Here is a 15,505-nt window from a genome sequence, read left to right as displayed (position 1 = left end):
ACGCTTGGATGAATTTCCATAAAAATCTCTGCTGGATTGTTAATTAAAGTTTTAGAGGAATTTCTAAATAGCTTCGTGGAAGAGCTTTTGAAGAAATGCGATAGTCTAACATCTGAAGAAATTTCTAGAATTCTGAAGCAGTCTTCGGAGATATATTTGAAAGAAGCCTAACAGTAATTCTTGAAAGAACCCTTTAAAAAATTGTAGTACAATTCCTGTACAAATCTCTGGAAGAGCTTAATGATTAATCTCTGAAGGAATATCTGAAAAAAATCCCAGTGAAATTCTTGGAATATTCCCACGAGAAATTTCTAAAGAAGTTTCTTTCTCAAGAATCCCTATAAGAATACTTGGAGAAATGTCTAGATTAGCTTCTACAAAGATTCCCAGAAAAGTTTCTTGAGATATTTCTTAAAGAATTCCTGTAGGAAACATTTCTGAAAAAAAATCTTTAAATAATCCATGGAGAAATTTCTGGGGAAATGAAGGAATATCTGGAGGTGGCTCAGGAATCTTTTTATAAAACCCTGCAAGAATCTCTAGAGGAATTGCTGTCTGCATCACCTAAACCAATGATGCATGAATCTCTGGAGGAATTCCTGCCAGATTTTTTGAAGGAACCTAAAAAAAATCCTGAAAACTTACCTGAGTGAATTTTTAATGCAATCCCTAGAACAATTACTTATCAAATGATGTTCATTTAGAAGAAATACCTGCATGAATTTTAGAAGGAATCTAAAGAAACCCTTCTGAAGAATCCACTGAAAAAATTTATGAAAGCATCCATAGAAGAATTTTGAAGGAATCCCTTGAGAAATTGCCGGGGGATTTTTTGAATGAATCTATAGAATAATTTCTAAAGTAAACCTTGGCGGAGTTGCAGAAGAAATCCATGAAAATCTACCTTAAAGAATTCCTTTGAAAATTTCTATTGACATTATTGAGGTAATAATCTGAAGTCCTGATGAATTTTTGAGGAAACCTGAATTTAATTTCTGACGGAATTTTAGGAGATTTCTTGGAGGAGTCCTTGGATAAATTTATGGTGAAATCTCATAAAAAGATTCTGAAGTAATCACCAGTAAAATTGTAAATGAATCTCCGAAAAAAATTGAGAAGGATACTTTGGAGGAGTCTGTGGAAGATTTTTGATCAAATCCTTGGAGAAATGTTTGGAAAAATTCTTATCTTCTGTTTTTTTTTTGTCAGAATTGAAGGAGTTCGTGAATGGTTTCTTAAAAAAAATCACATAGATTTCCGAAATATATCCGGCTGGGCTCATGGGAGAATGCGCCACAACGTATCAGATGTTTGCCATCAGCCAGATGTTACAGAAATGCCGCGAATACAACGTGCCCACACATCACTTATTCATCTATTTAAAATCAGCGTATGATATAATCGATCGAAACCAGCTATAGCAGATTATGCACGAATACGGATTTCCGGATAAACTAGTACGATTGATCAAGGCGACGAGGCATGTGTGTAGTGTAGGAATCAGGGACACTGTCGAGTCCCTTCGAATCTCGCAGAGGGTTACGGCAAGGTGATGGTCTTTCGTGCTTGCTGTTTAAGATTGCTTTAGGTGTAATAAGGAGAGCGGTGATAAACACGAGTGGAACGATTTTCACACGGACTCAATTGCGTGGACATCTATGGAGATACATATTTCTACGAAAACCCATGGAAGCTTTTCTAGAAGAGATTTCTGAAGAATCCTCTTCTAGAGGAAATGCTGAAAGAATTTCTAGATATATGGAAGATATTTGAAAAGAACTAAACGAAGAATCTGTAGACGATTCCCTGAAAAGAACAAACAAAAACAATGCAATAGTCAGTGCCTTTGAAGAATTCCTCGTATCAATAACTAGTTAATACTTCTAAGTAATTCAACAAGAATCATGAAAAAATCGAATGAAGAAAATTTTAGGCGAAATTTTAGAGGTATCAAGACAAATTTTCAAGCAACTTTTGAAATGTTGCCTAATGTGCTATAACAAATTTTGCAATAAATTCTTAAAAAAAAACAATTCTATGAACTGAATTATTCACTTTTCAGAAACAGGAAATTCCTGGAAAATGTATCTTAGTTTACCAAACAAAACTAGTATTATCATTACCGGCTTCATTCAACCACCGACCGACCCATCCGGGCACTGTGTTCACAACTACTGTTAAATCATTAAACCTCAATCTGATATTTTGATCAACGGGAACTAAAACGACTCCAGCAGCAACCGCAGATCGGGTACCATATTCTCCACCGTGTTCGCTCACGCCCCTCGTGGAATCCCATCGGACAACCTCCAGCGACGGAAAGCGCGTCGACCTTATCCAAATATGGTACCCAGCCTGCAATCGCCATTCCTCAACACTTCAAGCTGGAGCTCTCATCCGTTTTAGTTCCCGCATCACAGTTAATTTGGAAGAAAATTCGACGCACACTACAAAGACCTATTCTAATGCGGTGGCGCAAGGGACGTGGGACGAGGGTTCGCAACGTAACACCCGAAAATCTGCCAGCCGAGTCCAACCCGAGGCTTCCACGGGCAAACCGTACTCCGCGCGTTCAACCCGCACTACCAAGATTTTCAAGGCATTTTCGTTTTTGGTTTTTTGATTTCGGGTTTTTTTTTGTTTTTGTGGTCCACTACTATGTTGACTTGAGTTTGTATGTACGCGCGCGCGAGAGTATTATTGCTTCTGTAGAATATATGTAAATATGAGAGTGATTTAATACTGCGGAGGTTCGGTTCCTTGCGTGTTTGTGTGTGTGTTGGTTTCGTCGGTCTTGAGCGAGCGGCTTGCCGAGCGCATCGTTTGTGAGAGTGAGCGCGCAGGGAGCAGAGCTGGAAAAGTTCAGCGCTGAGTGATTTTTTGCCTTGATGATAGCTGATCGCATGAACTTTTCCAGCCCTGCACAAAAGCCAGGTGTTTCTGCGTGTGAGTGTGCTTTTGTGTGTTTCGTTCGCAGTCTGTGTTTAGTCTGTAGCGAATTTGTAGTGTGTTTAAAGTCTGTTCAAGCGATAGTTTAGCGTTTGTGTTTAGGATTGTTAGTTGTAGCTTTTTTATTTAGGTAAGAATGAATAACAACCTGTTGTACATCAAAACATCTGGTTTCCAAATTCGATGCGGTGGTATTCGTAGATCTTTGACACCACCATAGTCCGATATGTTCCACCTTAAGTTCATATCATTCCATTCCTTTGTTTGGTTTTGGAGTTTGGTTACATATGGTTTTGAGAGGGCGGGGGTCATTCAAGAGGAGTGAGGGTTGAGTTTTTTATATTGGTTGTACGAGGTTGGTATTTGGTGTCGATGCAAGTGAAGGAGTTTAAGTTTGAGTTTCGCATACAAACGGGTTTGGTTTTGGGTTGATTTGTAACGGTTTTTTGGTTGTTTTACGACGACGCAAGATGAGGTGAAGGTGGGGAAATAGAAGAAGAGAAAAAGAAACATATTTAATTCAATGACATACACACATATCGTATTAAGAAAAAACTCACAAACACTGAAAAAGAGAGATAAAACATGGTTAAGAATATAGTAAATGTCCCCATTACCCTATTGGTTACGTATTACATCATCGTGGGAATTCCGTCCATCTGACCATTTCCTATCAATCACAATAAACGATTTCCTGAATACTTTTTGCGATGTGGCTCAAACCCCCCGTCTGAGAAGATTAAGGATGATTTCCATTCCAGGAACTGGACAAACTCCGAAAAAGGTCACCCCAATATTCAAATCGATGAGCCCTCTTTTTGGCACTGCCACTATAAGAGACAAGATTGTTTCACCTACGATTTCAGACAACTCAGCAGTGTGGCCCCAGGAAGTGATGGAAAGCCCTAAATCAGCAATGAATTATTGATGCAATATTTTTGTAGGGTGATGGATTTTTCCTGATCCGAGTTTGAGTTGTAGCGTTTCTTTGGAGTTGATGGTTGGCATGGCATTGTCTTGTCGTTTATTTTTAGGCTATACGAGGGGTGATGAAATGCTGTCGCTGTCGGTTCTGAGTTTTACTGCATATTTCCTTAGTTTTTGTTTTCATCGTGAATTTCAGCAGGGTGACTAAGCCAAATAATATTTTGCATTGTACAGAATTTTAGTTAAATTTTGAATATTGATTGTAACGATGGTTTATGCATATGTTGTCGATTTTTATTTTTACACTCCTTAACAAAAACATTTAGGGGAAAGGAACGGCAGCTTTTTTTTATCAATTTTAGTCAAGAATTATAAACTTCTGGTTCATAGTGCGTAGTACAGAGGTTTTTGGATAACTTCTTAGACATTTCCTGTAAATACCAGTCAACGTTTTTGATAGAACTTATATGAGAACTCCTGAAAACTTATAATGATAGTCTATTGGACCATTTAATAATTTGAGATAAAATAAATCGTATTTTAAAACAAAACTAGTAAGTAATAAATGAATTCCTGATAATAATTCTGATGCCAAAATCTATTTCCTTCCAAAATAAGGCCGATGCTAATTTTATTTTGACTTTTTGTCTCCCCCTCCCCCCTTCAAAAAGTTTGGGCAAGATTTAGCATTTTCAGGGGGCAGACAAAAAAATATTTATCAACATATCAGGTCTTGCTAAAAATTATTTAACAAATCCGATGAGTTTTTATTATTTTTATCCCCCCCCCCCCCTTGACCAGCCAAAGAATGGTGGGACAAAAAGTGAAATAAATATTTGTAACGGGCTAATTGTCTTTATAAAACTTTTTAAAGACGATCTGGCTAGGAATTTACTATTTTTTTATTTTTTGACAAGTCTTAGTAAAAACGCTTTGCAATGCTCCTGGCAAAAAGAAACAAAAAATGTTTTATTGAGAATTCTTGAAAAAAATTCATGGAATCGACACGATTCTAAGCAAATCTATGCATGGATTTGTTTTGAGTAAAAAAAAGAAAACAAATCATTCTTTTATCATCGAAAATGTTGCAGGACTAAAAATATTGATTATGATGTTTTTCCAGAGGATTCTTCAAAATTACTGTCTTTGGTAACTCTTATCCAAGTGTATTCTGATATTGAGTTTTTAAAGTATGAAAAAAATAACAAAACACCTTCTTGAATTTTATCCTGTGGAAACATAGAGACGATACACAATAGAGCTTCAGGCGTTATTACAGTTAACTTCGACGGACACATAAAAAACACTGAAATTTATAGAGGTTAAAGTTATGAGGAAGCTTTGTACACGACTTTTGAAGAGGTTACTAGAATGCGTTGAGGGATTCAGCTTTATATAAAATTTGCAATGCAAATGTTCTTTTAAAGCGCTATGAAGATGTATTTCGGCACAAGTTTCTTGAAAAAGTATACCACATATTGCCTAAGTATTGTTTATAAGAATTTTATAAAAAAAAACCCACACGCATTGTATTGTAATGTACATGCAAATTTACCCGCATAAACGAAAACTTATTCAAGAATTTTTTTATCAAATTATATTCAATAATTTTCCCATAGTCGCAGTGTTTTTTGCGAAGTTTTTGCAAAGATTTGAGATGCAATGCTTCAACAACAATCCATTTTGTTTTCAACAAATCCAATGAATATGACATAACCTCACTTTATACGAAGATAGATTTTTCCTTTTTTTGTTTTTTATTTCTTTTTATTGGATAACGAAGCAATATTTTCAAACCCGGTTACCATACATATTAGGAGAGAAAATCAAGAATCTTCTGATTTTTTCCCTGGTGAAAAATGTTTTCCAGTTTTACAAAAACCTTAAAAATGTAAATTTTGAAATAAAATAACGGTTTCTGAAAACCGAAACGCATCCAGTTTCGCCTTAAATGTTATAATGTTTCATTCACGTGAACTGGAATGATGGTCAAGGTATAAAACATAGGAAAATACGTCTTGTTATAATGGTCAAACATAATTCAAAAGCAAAATTCAATCAATTTTCCTCAATTTCTAACACAGAACATTTTCATGATCAAACTGGAAAAACTAACCTCTTAAGTTTTTTTCAGAAAAAAAATGAAGAAACCTAAACGTTTAACAAATAATACTTAGAACCAGGAGAACCCACAACCAGATTATCTGACGATTTTTTTTTTTTACTTTACCATCAAGATATTCCTTCAAAACATTTTCCAGGAATTCCTTTGCAAAGTTTCCAGTGTTTTCAAAGATAATCTTCTGAAAATTCCTTACGAAAAGCCTGCAGCGATTCATTCCAAAGTTTCTGAAATTAATCCTCCAGGAATTCCCTTTCAGATTATTAACAAAAACCTTTAACCGTTTTATTCGGAAATTCTCCAGGGATTCCTAGAAAACCTTAACAAAGGAGACTAAAGAAAATCCTGCATGGATTGCTTCAGAAAATCCTCAATCATTTTTTTAAAGCAGTATCTTTGAAAAATCCTTAAAAAATTTGTACACAGCCATTTCTTCGGGGATTTATTTAGATTTTAGCAAATACTTTAGAGTTTCAATCAGATTTATTTTGGGATTTTTTCAAAAAAGCTTGTTCTGGGATACTTTCAGAAATTTTGACAAGATTTTTATCAGGTATTCTTTCAGGGAATCTTTCAAAGACTCATTTGGAAACATTTTTCAGAAATTGTTCTGGAAGTTACAATTTTTATATTTTATTTATAAATTTCGCAAAAAAATATTCAACAAAAATTTGCTTGTAAATTCAAAAATTTCCCTGCAATTTTTTTTTGTAAAATTTCTCAAGTTATTAACTCAAAAATTTATGCAGGAATTGTTTGGAAAATCCTTGAGATTTTTTTTCCCTACGGTATTTCAGAAAATCGTTTGGAGAACCCTTGAGGATTTTTTTCTGATTTTTTAACGGCGGTTTTTTTTTTCAGAAAATCATCCGAAATATCTTTTAGAAATTCCGTCAGAGATTTCATCAAAAAATGTCTTTAAGGATTCTTCCAGAAATCTCTCAGTGATCAATTTGGAAATTTCATTCAGTGATTGCTTCCCAAAATCCAATAGCGATTTTTTTTCAAAAAAAAAATAAAAGGGGTTACTCAACAGTTTTTACAAATACTTATTTAAAAAAACTCACAAGTACTGCTGCAGAATTCTCCCATGATTTTTTTTTCAGAAATTCCTCCAGAAACTTTATTTCTTTTTCCAATTTTTCTTCGAAAACTTTTGAAGGATTTTTAATTAAACGCTTCAATGGATTTATTCAAAAATTCTCTTAGAGTTATTTAGGAAGTTTCTGCAGAAATTTTCTTAAATTAAAAAAAATATTCAAGCTTGCTGATGTAAGATAGTCTTCCATGATTTTTTTTTTTTTAAATCAGACCAGTAGTCCTATTACTCCTGTTCCTGTTACTCCTGTTGATCTTCCACGGCTTATTTCAGGAATTTCACAAACGGTTCCTTCGAAAGATCACCCTGGGATTCCTTACGAAATAATGAAATTCTCACATAATATCCCTTGAAAATTTAACCACGAATTTCTTAAGAATATCATCCAGTAATTCGTTATGCAATTACTTCACAGTTTTTAATTAATTTATATTTATTTTTTTTTTAAGAAAAACCTTCAACGATTTATCCTATTTCTCTCTTTTAACTCCTTTAGAAAATCTACCATTCAGAAGCAGTCCAGAATTTTTAAATAAATTCCTCAAGAAAACTTGCATGAGATTATTTTCTGAAAATCTTCAACAGCTTAACCAGGGATTTAACAAAATCTTGCATGAATGCATTGAGGAATTACTCCAGAGATTTATTTAAAAATCCGAAATTGGTGTAGGAAATTCGGTGAGTATACGTTTGGAAATTCTTACAGGAAGCCTGCAGAAAATTTTCTTACGAAATCAGTCGTTACTAACAGAAGTAGCTGCAAAACAGCTTATGGAACAAACGCTTTTTGAAGAAAACTCCCTTAAACTCTTGAACAGCAGAAATGTTAGTTGAGGTGCTGCTCGCATGAGCCACCAATATGAGCTAATAGCGTCGTTCTGAATAATGTCTTTTTCAAAGTTTCTCGGGAAAATGTCAATTCTTACAGAGAAAACAATTCTATTCAAAGTGCGCTCACAAACGTTTGGCTTGTCTTTTTGTTTGATCTATGGGTCTTATTTTTTTCTTAGACTGCATTTGACAATTTCTTTTGAAATTTGGTTTTGGACATTTTTTTCCTTTTTTTGGAAACTGTTTTACCATTTTTTTTAAATTGATTCGTCTTGTCGTTGCTAAGATTACCATTAAGTTTATAATTTTTTTTTTTAAATGTTTTTTTTTTCAGTGATGACCAAAAATTTATTTATCTTCCTTCTTCTTTACTACTACAAGCTTTCAGTCATCTAAAGTAGATAACATTGAGCGATCGTTTGTAAAGGTGGCTCACTTCATTAAGTAGAAAAGTATGGAAAATTAATTATTAATCATTTCCAAAAACATTAAATGAAATCAATCAGGGATAATTTAAATAGACTTCTCAATTCCTTGGAAAATTCCATTGAACTTTTTCGGAAAATCTTGTGAAAATTGATTTTGGATATAATTTTATTCAATACGTGCACGAAGTGCTTCAGTAAAGACTTTGAGAACCTCTTCACAAATTTATTTTAGAGTTCCTACGGCAATTTTTTTTGGAAAATCCTTAGGCAAGTTCTTTCCAATTGCTTGAGAAATTTTTGGACACTCTTTTGGAGGCTTCTTCTTCAATCCTAGGGTGTTGAGTAGGACATTTGTTCAGTGTTTTGTTTGGAAGTTCGTTCAACAAAGCCCCTGTAAATTTTTCTGGTATTGTTTGCTTTCCTTAGAAATACCATAACTTATTATTTTGAGCTTTCAAACAGTCACTGGAAGAACTAACGATGAAATAACTAAAGTAAATATTAAAGGAATTACTATAGAAATAAATTGCCGGATTGATCCCCAACGGAGTTTATAAGAGAATTTCTAAAAAAAATCCTCAAATAAACTGTCGAAGGGAATTCAACGACATTATTTGAGAAATTTTAAATGAACAACGACGGAATTGCAGAAAAATACCAAAAATCAATTACCGGAGGGATTCCCAAAGGCATTGAGGAAGAAATTCAAAAACAATCACTGAACTAATACTCGAAAGGAAAATCGAAAAAAAAATTAAAGATGTAGTCTTATCGATAACAAAAAAAAAAAATGCAGAGAATGCTCACAATATAACAACTACAATCAATCTTAAAGGAATTATCGAATATACTTTAAAAAGGAAAAATAATAATGTCGGATGAGTGTAGAACTAGCTTAAGTTAAAATACGCATAATAAAAAAATAAAAAAAACAAAAAAAAAATGCTGGATTCATCCCCAACGTCATTTTTGAGAGATTTTCCAAAGGAGTTATCGAAGAAATTCTCAAACGGATTAACGAAGGAAATTTGAAAGATATGAAAAATTGGTGAGAAAAAATATCATAAAAATTGTCAGTAAAAGGAAATTCCAAATGAATTACCGAAATAATTACTAAACAAATAAAGAAAGAAAGAAAGAAAGAAAGAAGAAAGAAAAATCGAAACAAATCCTAAAGATTTGGTCCGAGAAATAATAGAAAAATGCAGAGACTTATCGAAGAAATTTCCAAGAAATTTCCGAAAGAGTTTCAAAATTGAAATGGTCAAGAATTTTTTTTTTTTGCAGGGATAATTTGTTTATTATAACTCACTCTATTTTGAACCAAATCACATTAAATTTTGTACACAAGAATCCACAGCTAATACTATCCATGCTCAAAAAATCAAGTCAATAGGTTCAAGATTGATGAGGTTATAAAACTACACCCGCGCAAAAACAAAAAATATCGATATCCCATCATTTTCAAGGTAATTATCAAATAATTTTCTCAAAAGTGAAACCAAAAGAGTTGCCAAACAAAGGTTTCAGAAACAATTTACGAATGGATTCTCAAAGGCATTGCTGAAAGGAATTCCCAAAAAATACTAAAAAACATCTCGAAAACATGTCGAAAGGATTGCATGATCCATTTCCAAGATAATGCCGAAGATAATCAGAGAAAAATACTAAAGGAATCCACGAAAACATGCTGAATGCATTCCCTAAAAATCCGGAGAAGCTCAAAAAATATTTGTTACAGCAATCACTTCAGAGGAATTACCGAAATAAATCAAAACTAAATCGCCAGATCCCCAATCCCCCAATCCCCAATGATATTTCCAAAATATTTTCCACAGTAATTTTCGAAGAAATTTATAAAAAAAATTACCGAAAGGAATTCCAAAGAAGACATTCTCAAAAAATGCCGAAGATAATTTAAAAAAAAATGTCAGAAAAAGGAAATTTCGATTAAGTTACCAAAATAAGTACTGAACGAATACTCGGAAGAAAAATCGAAAGAAATGCTTAAGATATGATCCGATAGACAAATTTAAAAAAATGCAGAGAGAATTTATAAGGAATTGCTAAAAAATTGCCGAAACAATTTCAAAAATGAGATGATGAAGAAATTATCACATAGGAATCACACCTGATTCATTTATTTATTTTAACTCAGCCTGTTTTGAACCAAATTACACTCCATTTTGTGGAGATGGAGATACAGCTATTACTATCCGTGTTCAAAAATGAATAGGACACGTTCGGTGTAGTACTAGAATTATAGTAATGAGCTGAATTTTTATATGGTGAGAAGCTGAATTCTTCGTTTCTGCAATGAAATGGTGCGAAAAGCGTGGGTATTATGATTCCTTGCCTAATTTAATGCTGTTTGAGCAAAACTTTGGGTAACTGTATTGTTTACATTGCAAGAAATGAAGAAAACATCAACACTGTTGCCTAAAGTTTTGCTCCAACAGCATTAAATTAGGCCAGGAATCATAATACCCACGCTGTTCGCACCATTTCATTGCAGAAACGGTGAATTCACCTTCTCACCATACAAAAATTCAGCTCATTACTACAAATCTAGTACTTCCTGATTGCGTCCTATTCCCAAAAAAAACCAAAAAGTTCCATATTTTTTTTATTTTTTTTATTTTTTGAAGAAATTCTTGAAAAAGTTTTTGGAGAAAAACTAAACAGTTGCCCGAAGAAACTTTTTAATAAATTTCCGCTGAAGTTTTCAAATGAAATGCGCGATAATTCCTGAAAATAATAACAAATAAATTCATAAATAAATTTCAGATTGTGTTCTTAAAGGAGTTTCCGAAGATTTTTCAATGGATATTGCTAAATCAATTACCAATAAAAGCAGTTGAAGGCGGAACTGGATCCATTTTCTCACTTTTTGGTTTTTGAGCTTTTTGATTTTTTATTAAATAACGAAGCAATATTTTCAAAATCGGTTTTCGTGCACATGTAGAGTATAGATCAAGGTATCTCCTGATTTTTTTCCTGGTGGAAAATGTTTTTCGTTTTTGCAGAAACCATTTTTAAACAAAATTTCATAAAAAATGGTTTCTGCAAAAACGAAAAACATTTTCCACCAGGAAAAAAAATCAGGAGATACCTTGATCGATGCTCTACATGTGTACGAAAACCGATTTTGAAAATATTGCTTCGTTATTTAACAAAAAATCAAAAACCAAAAAAATGAGAAAATGCTTCCAGTTTCGCCTTAAAGAGCAATTTACGAAAAAACTTTCCATGGAATTTCTAAAAAGTATTCAAAGAAATGTTCCAAAAAAACTGAAAAAAATCGGAAGTTTTAAACTTTGCTGGAGCAAGCATCCTCTAAATAGTTGAGAATTTAAGGAATTGGTGCAAAGAAATGTTTAAAGAGAAAATTTCAAGAAGCCAGGCCTGGTGAGTCCACGAAAACACTATTGATTTCGTTGTAGATTCCAAGTAGACTGAAAAACACATGGAGGCGCGTAGTTATTGAAGCATTTTCAACCACTTCCGCTTCACGGATCATTTTTTTTTAATAAAAAAAAATCTATTTGAATGCATTAGTTTAGTGAATGCTTCCAGTGCACACATAGCTTAGAAACTGTTAAAACTTTGAATACCATTCAAATAATACAGATTACACTAGTTTACAGCATTTTTGAACCCGGTAAGCTGATGATCGTTTTTGGTGCAGAATCATGCCCTGAGTTCGAAAACGTGAAGGAAAAAAATACAGTATAGCGGAATTTTTTTCGACTTTTCATACAAGGTTGATTAATTGAAATCGATTTCTGTTCTATTTTTAAGCAAAGTCGCTCACTTCACACATCTCATTCTCCGTAATCAATGCTCCGATTGAGCTGAATTTTTTACTGTAACTCGCCTACATATAATATTTCAAATAAACGTTGAGAAAGAATTTTTGAATGGTTTTTTATTGAAAAAAAAAAAATATTTCTTTATATATTTTTGGAAATTTGCTAAAATTTAAGAAGATCGTCACCAAAACTCGCCAATATCTTGAATTTCATCAATCTGACGCAAAACCTGCATTCAGATGATCGAAAATTCAGCTTTTAATTTATGGAAAAAGATTTCAAATTGGTTGAACAAAACGCAAGATGTTTGAATTTTATTAAATTCCATATTTTAAAAATTTGTAAAACTCGATATTGAACTAAAACTCAAAAACTGTTCTACTTTAAATTTTTCGAATCACGGTTTCGAAATCAGCGCTAAATTATGCTTAAAAAATTTTGGTCGTTGACAGAAGTTCACGACTTTCGTTTTATTTTGTAAACTAGTGTATTCATTAGAAACGAAGAAAGTTTGACAAACGGAAACAAACCCTACCTCTAGCCCCACCTTGCTCTTCTATCAACACCAGGTGGAAACATTGAATCTTTCCGGGGTAAAGTGGCAATCGAATGATTCAAATCGAATAATATTAACGACATTTAAATGTAATCAAACGACATCGTTCTCACTGGCGTATTTGTTAGACCCTTCCTTGAAAGTTGGCCTAAAAGTTCTATCTAAGCCAGAAAAAAAAAGCTGAGCAAGCAACAAACTTTCCAACACCCAGCACCGAGTTGCCGATCCAACCAATTTTCACTGCAATCAACCGAAAAAGGAAGGACATTTGCCATTTCGCCAATCAGTTATACCTGCCAATTGTACAAAGATCATCCTCCAACAAGGTCTGAAAACATCAAGTACCTTCGTACACTGGCACTGGGGAAAAAAGCGTCCAGACGACATTCCTCCCCAGCAGTAGTGTGACAAATCGACCTGCCCACAATTCGGGACAGCAAAAAAAAATAAACCCAAAGCATTTAAATCCAAATGCCTCCCCATTAGCATTTCCTTACAGCTTTAGATACCATCCCTACAGCTGGTAGAAGAGGAAAAGTTTGTTCCGACCTCCGATCTCCGGCTTGGACTACGGAGAGCTGGAAATGGTGTGAGCTCCCATTTCCCGGAATTTTGCGAGAGCGGAAGATTGAAAGCACATTCTGGATTCGGAATCGTCCTCGTCGTCGTCGTCGTCGCCGTCGTCTTCGTGAGACGAAGGCAGAAGAAGTTGGCTTATTCTTTTCAAAAAGCAATAAAGTTCCAGACGATACATACGTAGCGTTACCTAAAACCAAGTGCGACGCCGTCGTAGGTCGTAGCTAGATGGTGGCGCGCACAGCACAACTAGATGCACAGTAGTCGGCAGGAAAAGAACACCAAGTAAACGAGCAATTCTGTTGTTGAAGGGTGGGGGGAGGGCGACGAGGTAGAATAAGGAATAAGGTTCGTTTCAACTCTTGATCGGGAAGGAGATTGTGATTCTTTTGAATATTGTTCTCCATTGTTCGGAACTTCGCCAGTCCCACCCCTGCCCTGGCTTCCACTATCGACGGTGCCGAGCTTCAGCCTCGACGACGACGGCGATGGAGCAAAGTTTGGGCTGTTCTTTCTCGTCGGTGACTTTTTACAAAGAGCGAAAAATTCTGGGAAAAAAAAACGAATACTAAATGGATTGTGCTAAAGTTGGTGAGTGAGGGGGGGGGGGGGAGGGGTACTTGGCTTGGATGAAATTAATTTCAGGTAATGATTTCTATTTGTGATTCAAAGGGAAGCAATTTGAGCTTTTGAGGTTGCGTATTTGTGATGAGAAGTAAGCATTAGTGATTTTGATTGGGACATAAAACATGAGATGACATGTTCATCTGGTCAACGGGCCTCTTCATGTGAACTAACATGCCTACCAATCTGGTAAGTACACTGTAACTCTTTTAACCAAGTTGCTTATGATTCACTCAAAAGTAAACTTATTTGATTGTATTCTTAAATATCGAGGTTGCTTTTGACAACTTGGCTTTCGATGCCATATTGGCGGTCGCACGGAGTCGTGGTTCATAGTTCCTTGCAAGATTTCACCTGTGTTTTTTTCTGGGAATTTTCCCTGAGTTTTGCCAGGGATTTCTACAGAATTTTCTCACAGGATATTTGTCAGGTGCTGTCGCAGGATTCCTTCAAGAGTTTCTATCGAGATTACCCTTAAATCATTTTCCACAATTCTCAAGTTTTTTTTTCCACGATGTCTCCCAAAGGCTATCGAACGATTTCTCGCATAATTTTTACAGGGATTATTCCTAAGAGTTCTACTAAAGTTTTTCTAAGGATCTTTTAAAAGTTTTTCCTGTTTTTTCTCCAGAAGTTCATTCCGGATTTTTTTTTCTCAGTATCACAAACAAGATCCCTCACGTTGACTTCTTCCTAGATCCTCCAATCATTAATTCCCATTTAGCGTTACTCCAGGGGCATTTCTCAAAGATTCTCGTGAAATTTACGAAATTTACCGTGGAAGGTTCCTTCCAGTGTCTCTTAGTGTTTTTGAGAACTTTACACGGACTTTCTCCCAAGGTTTTTTTTCCGGTATTCATTCAGAGTTTCGAATACTTTTTACAGATTTTTTTATGAAGCCCTCTAAAGGTTCCTTAAGCAATTTCTTTCGATACACTCAGAATATTCTTTCGTTAAACCTCAACGAATATGCTTCGTAAAACCAGTTTTCGTAAATTGGAAGCAATTTGCGTAAAATGTACGGTCCATTCGTACCACCATGCTGAAACAGTACAAATAGAGTTGTACCATGTACGAAATCACGAATCCGACAGACGCTAAACTTGCTCATTCGTAGATTTTAGCTCCCGCTTTGTAGAATGAAACAAAATAAACAAATGTCAAACATTTTTTACTAACCATGCGTAAAAAGAAAATTTTGCTTCGTAGAATGCAACAAAGCTTTGCAGTCATCACTGACGATTGATTGGATCGCAGAAAAAACAAAGCAACATGTTTTAATGAGCATGGTCCACTGCACGAATTTATTCTGGCCTGCTTACTCTCACGCGAAATTTGACGTTTGAGCGGTGTCGGCACCGCTCAAACGTCAAATTTCGCGTGAGAGTAAGCAGGCCAGCATAAATTCGTGCAGTGGACCATATGACGGTGCGTGTGCGAGAAGAGGAAAGGAAACATGCTGTCGGTTGAAAAGTAAAAGTTATTCATAAACAGAACCAAAGTGGAAAGCGTTCTGGTTGTTTTCGGACGGCTTCAACAAGCGTCTACAGATGGGTGGCTAGCACTGGTAGGTATAAATCA

The 15,505-nt window shown here is 34.7% G+C and overlaps 1 protein-coding gene across 2 annotated transcripts in view; it reads right to left on the bottom strand.

Moving 5' to 3' along the window:
* Positions 1 to 15,505, bottom strand: part of LOC115268599 (neuronal acetylcholine receptor subunit alpha-7-like) — a 437,921-nt gene that overhangs the window by 158,015 nt on the left and 264,401 nt on the right. For both annotated transcript variants that reach the window (XM_062849461.1, XM_062849462.1), the window contains exon 5: positions 3,098 to 3,207. In XM_062849461.1, coding sequence (XP_062705445.1) covers positions 3,098 to 3,207 — 110 coding nt within the window. The remainder of the gene's footprint in view (positions 1 to 3,097; positions 3,208 to 15,505) is intronic.

The sequence above is a fragment of the Aedes albopictus genome, chromosome 2, assembly GCF_035046485.1.
Source record: "Aedes albopictus strain Foshan chromosome 2, AalbF5, whole genome shotgun sequence".
NCBI lineage: Eukaryota > Metazoa > Arthropoda > Insecta > Diptera > Culicidae > Aedes > Aedes albopictus.
The sequence above is the reverse complement of the archived record's forward strand: the minus strand, read 5'-3'. Positions and strand labels throughout refer to the sequence as shown.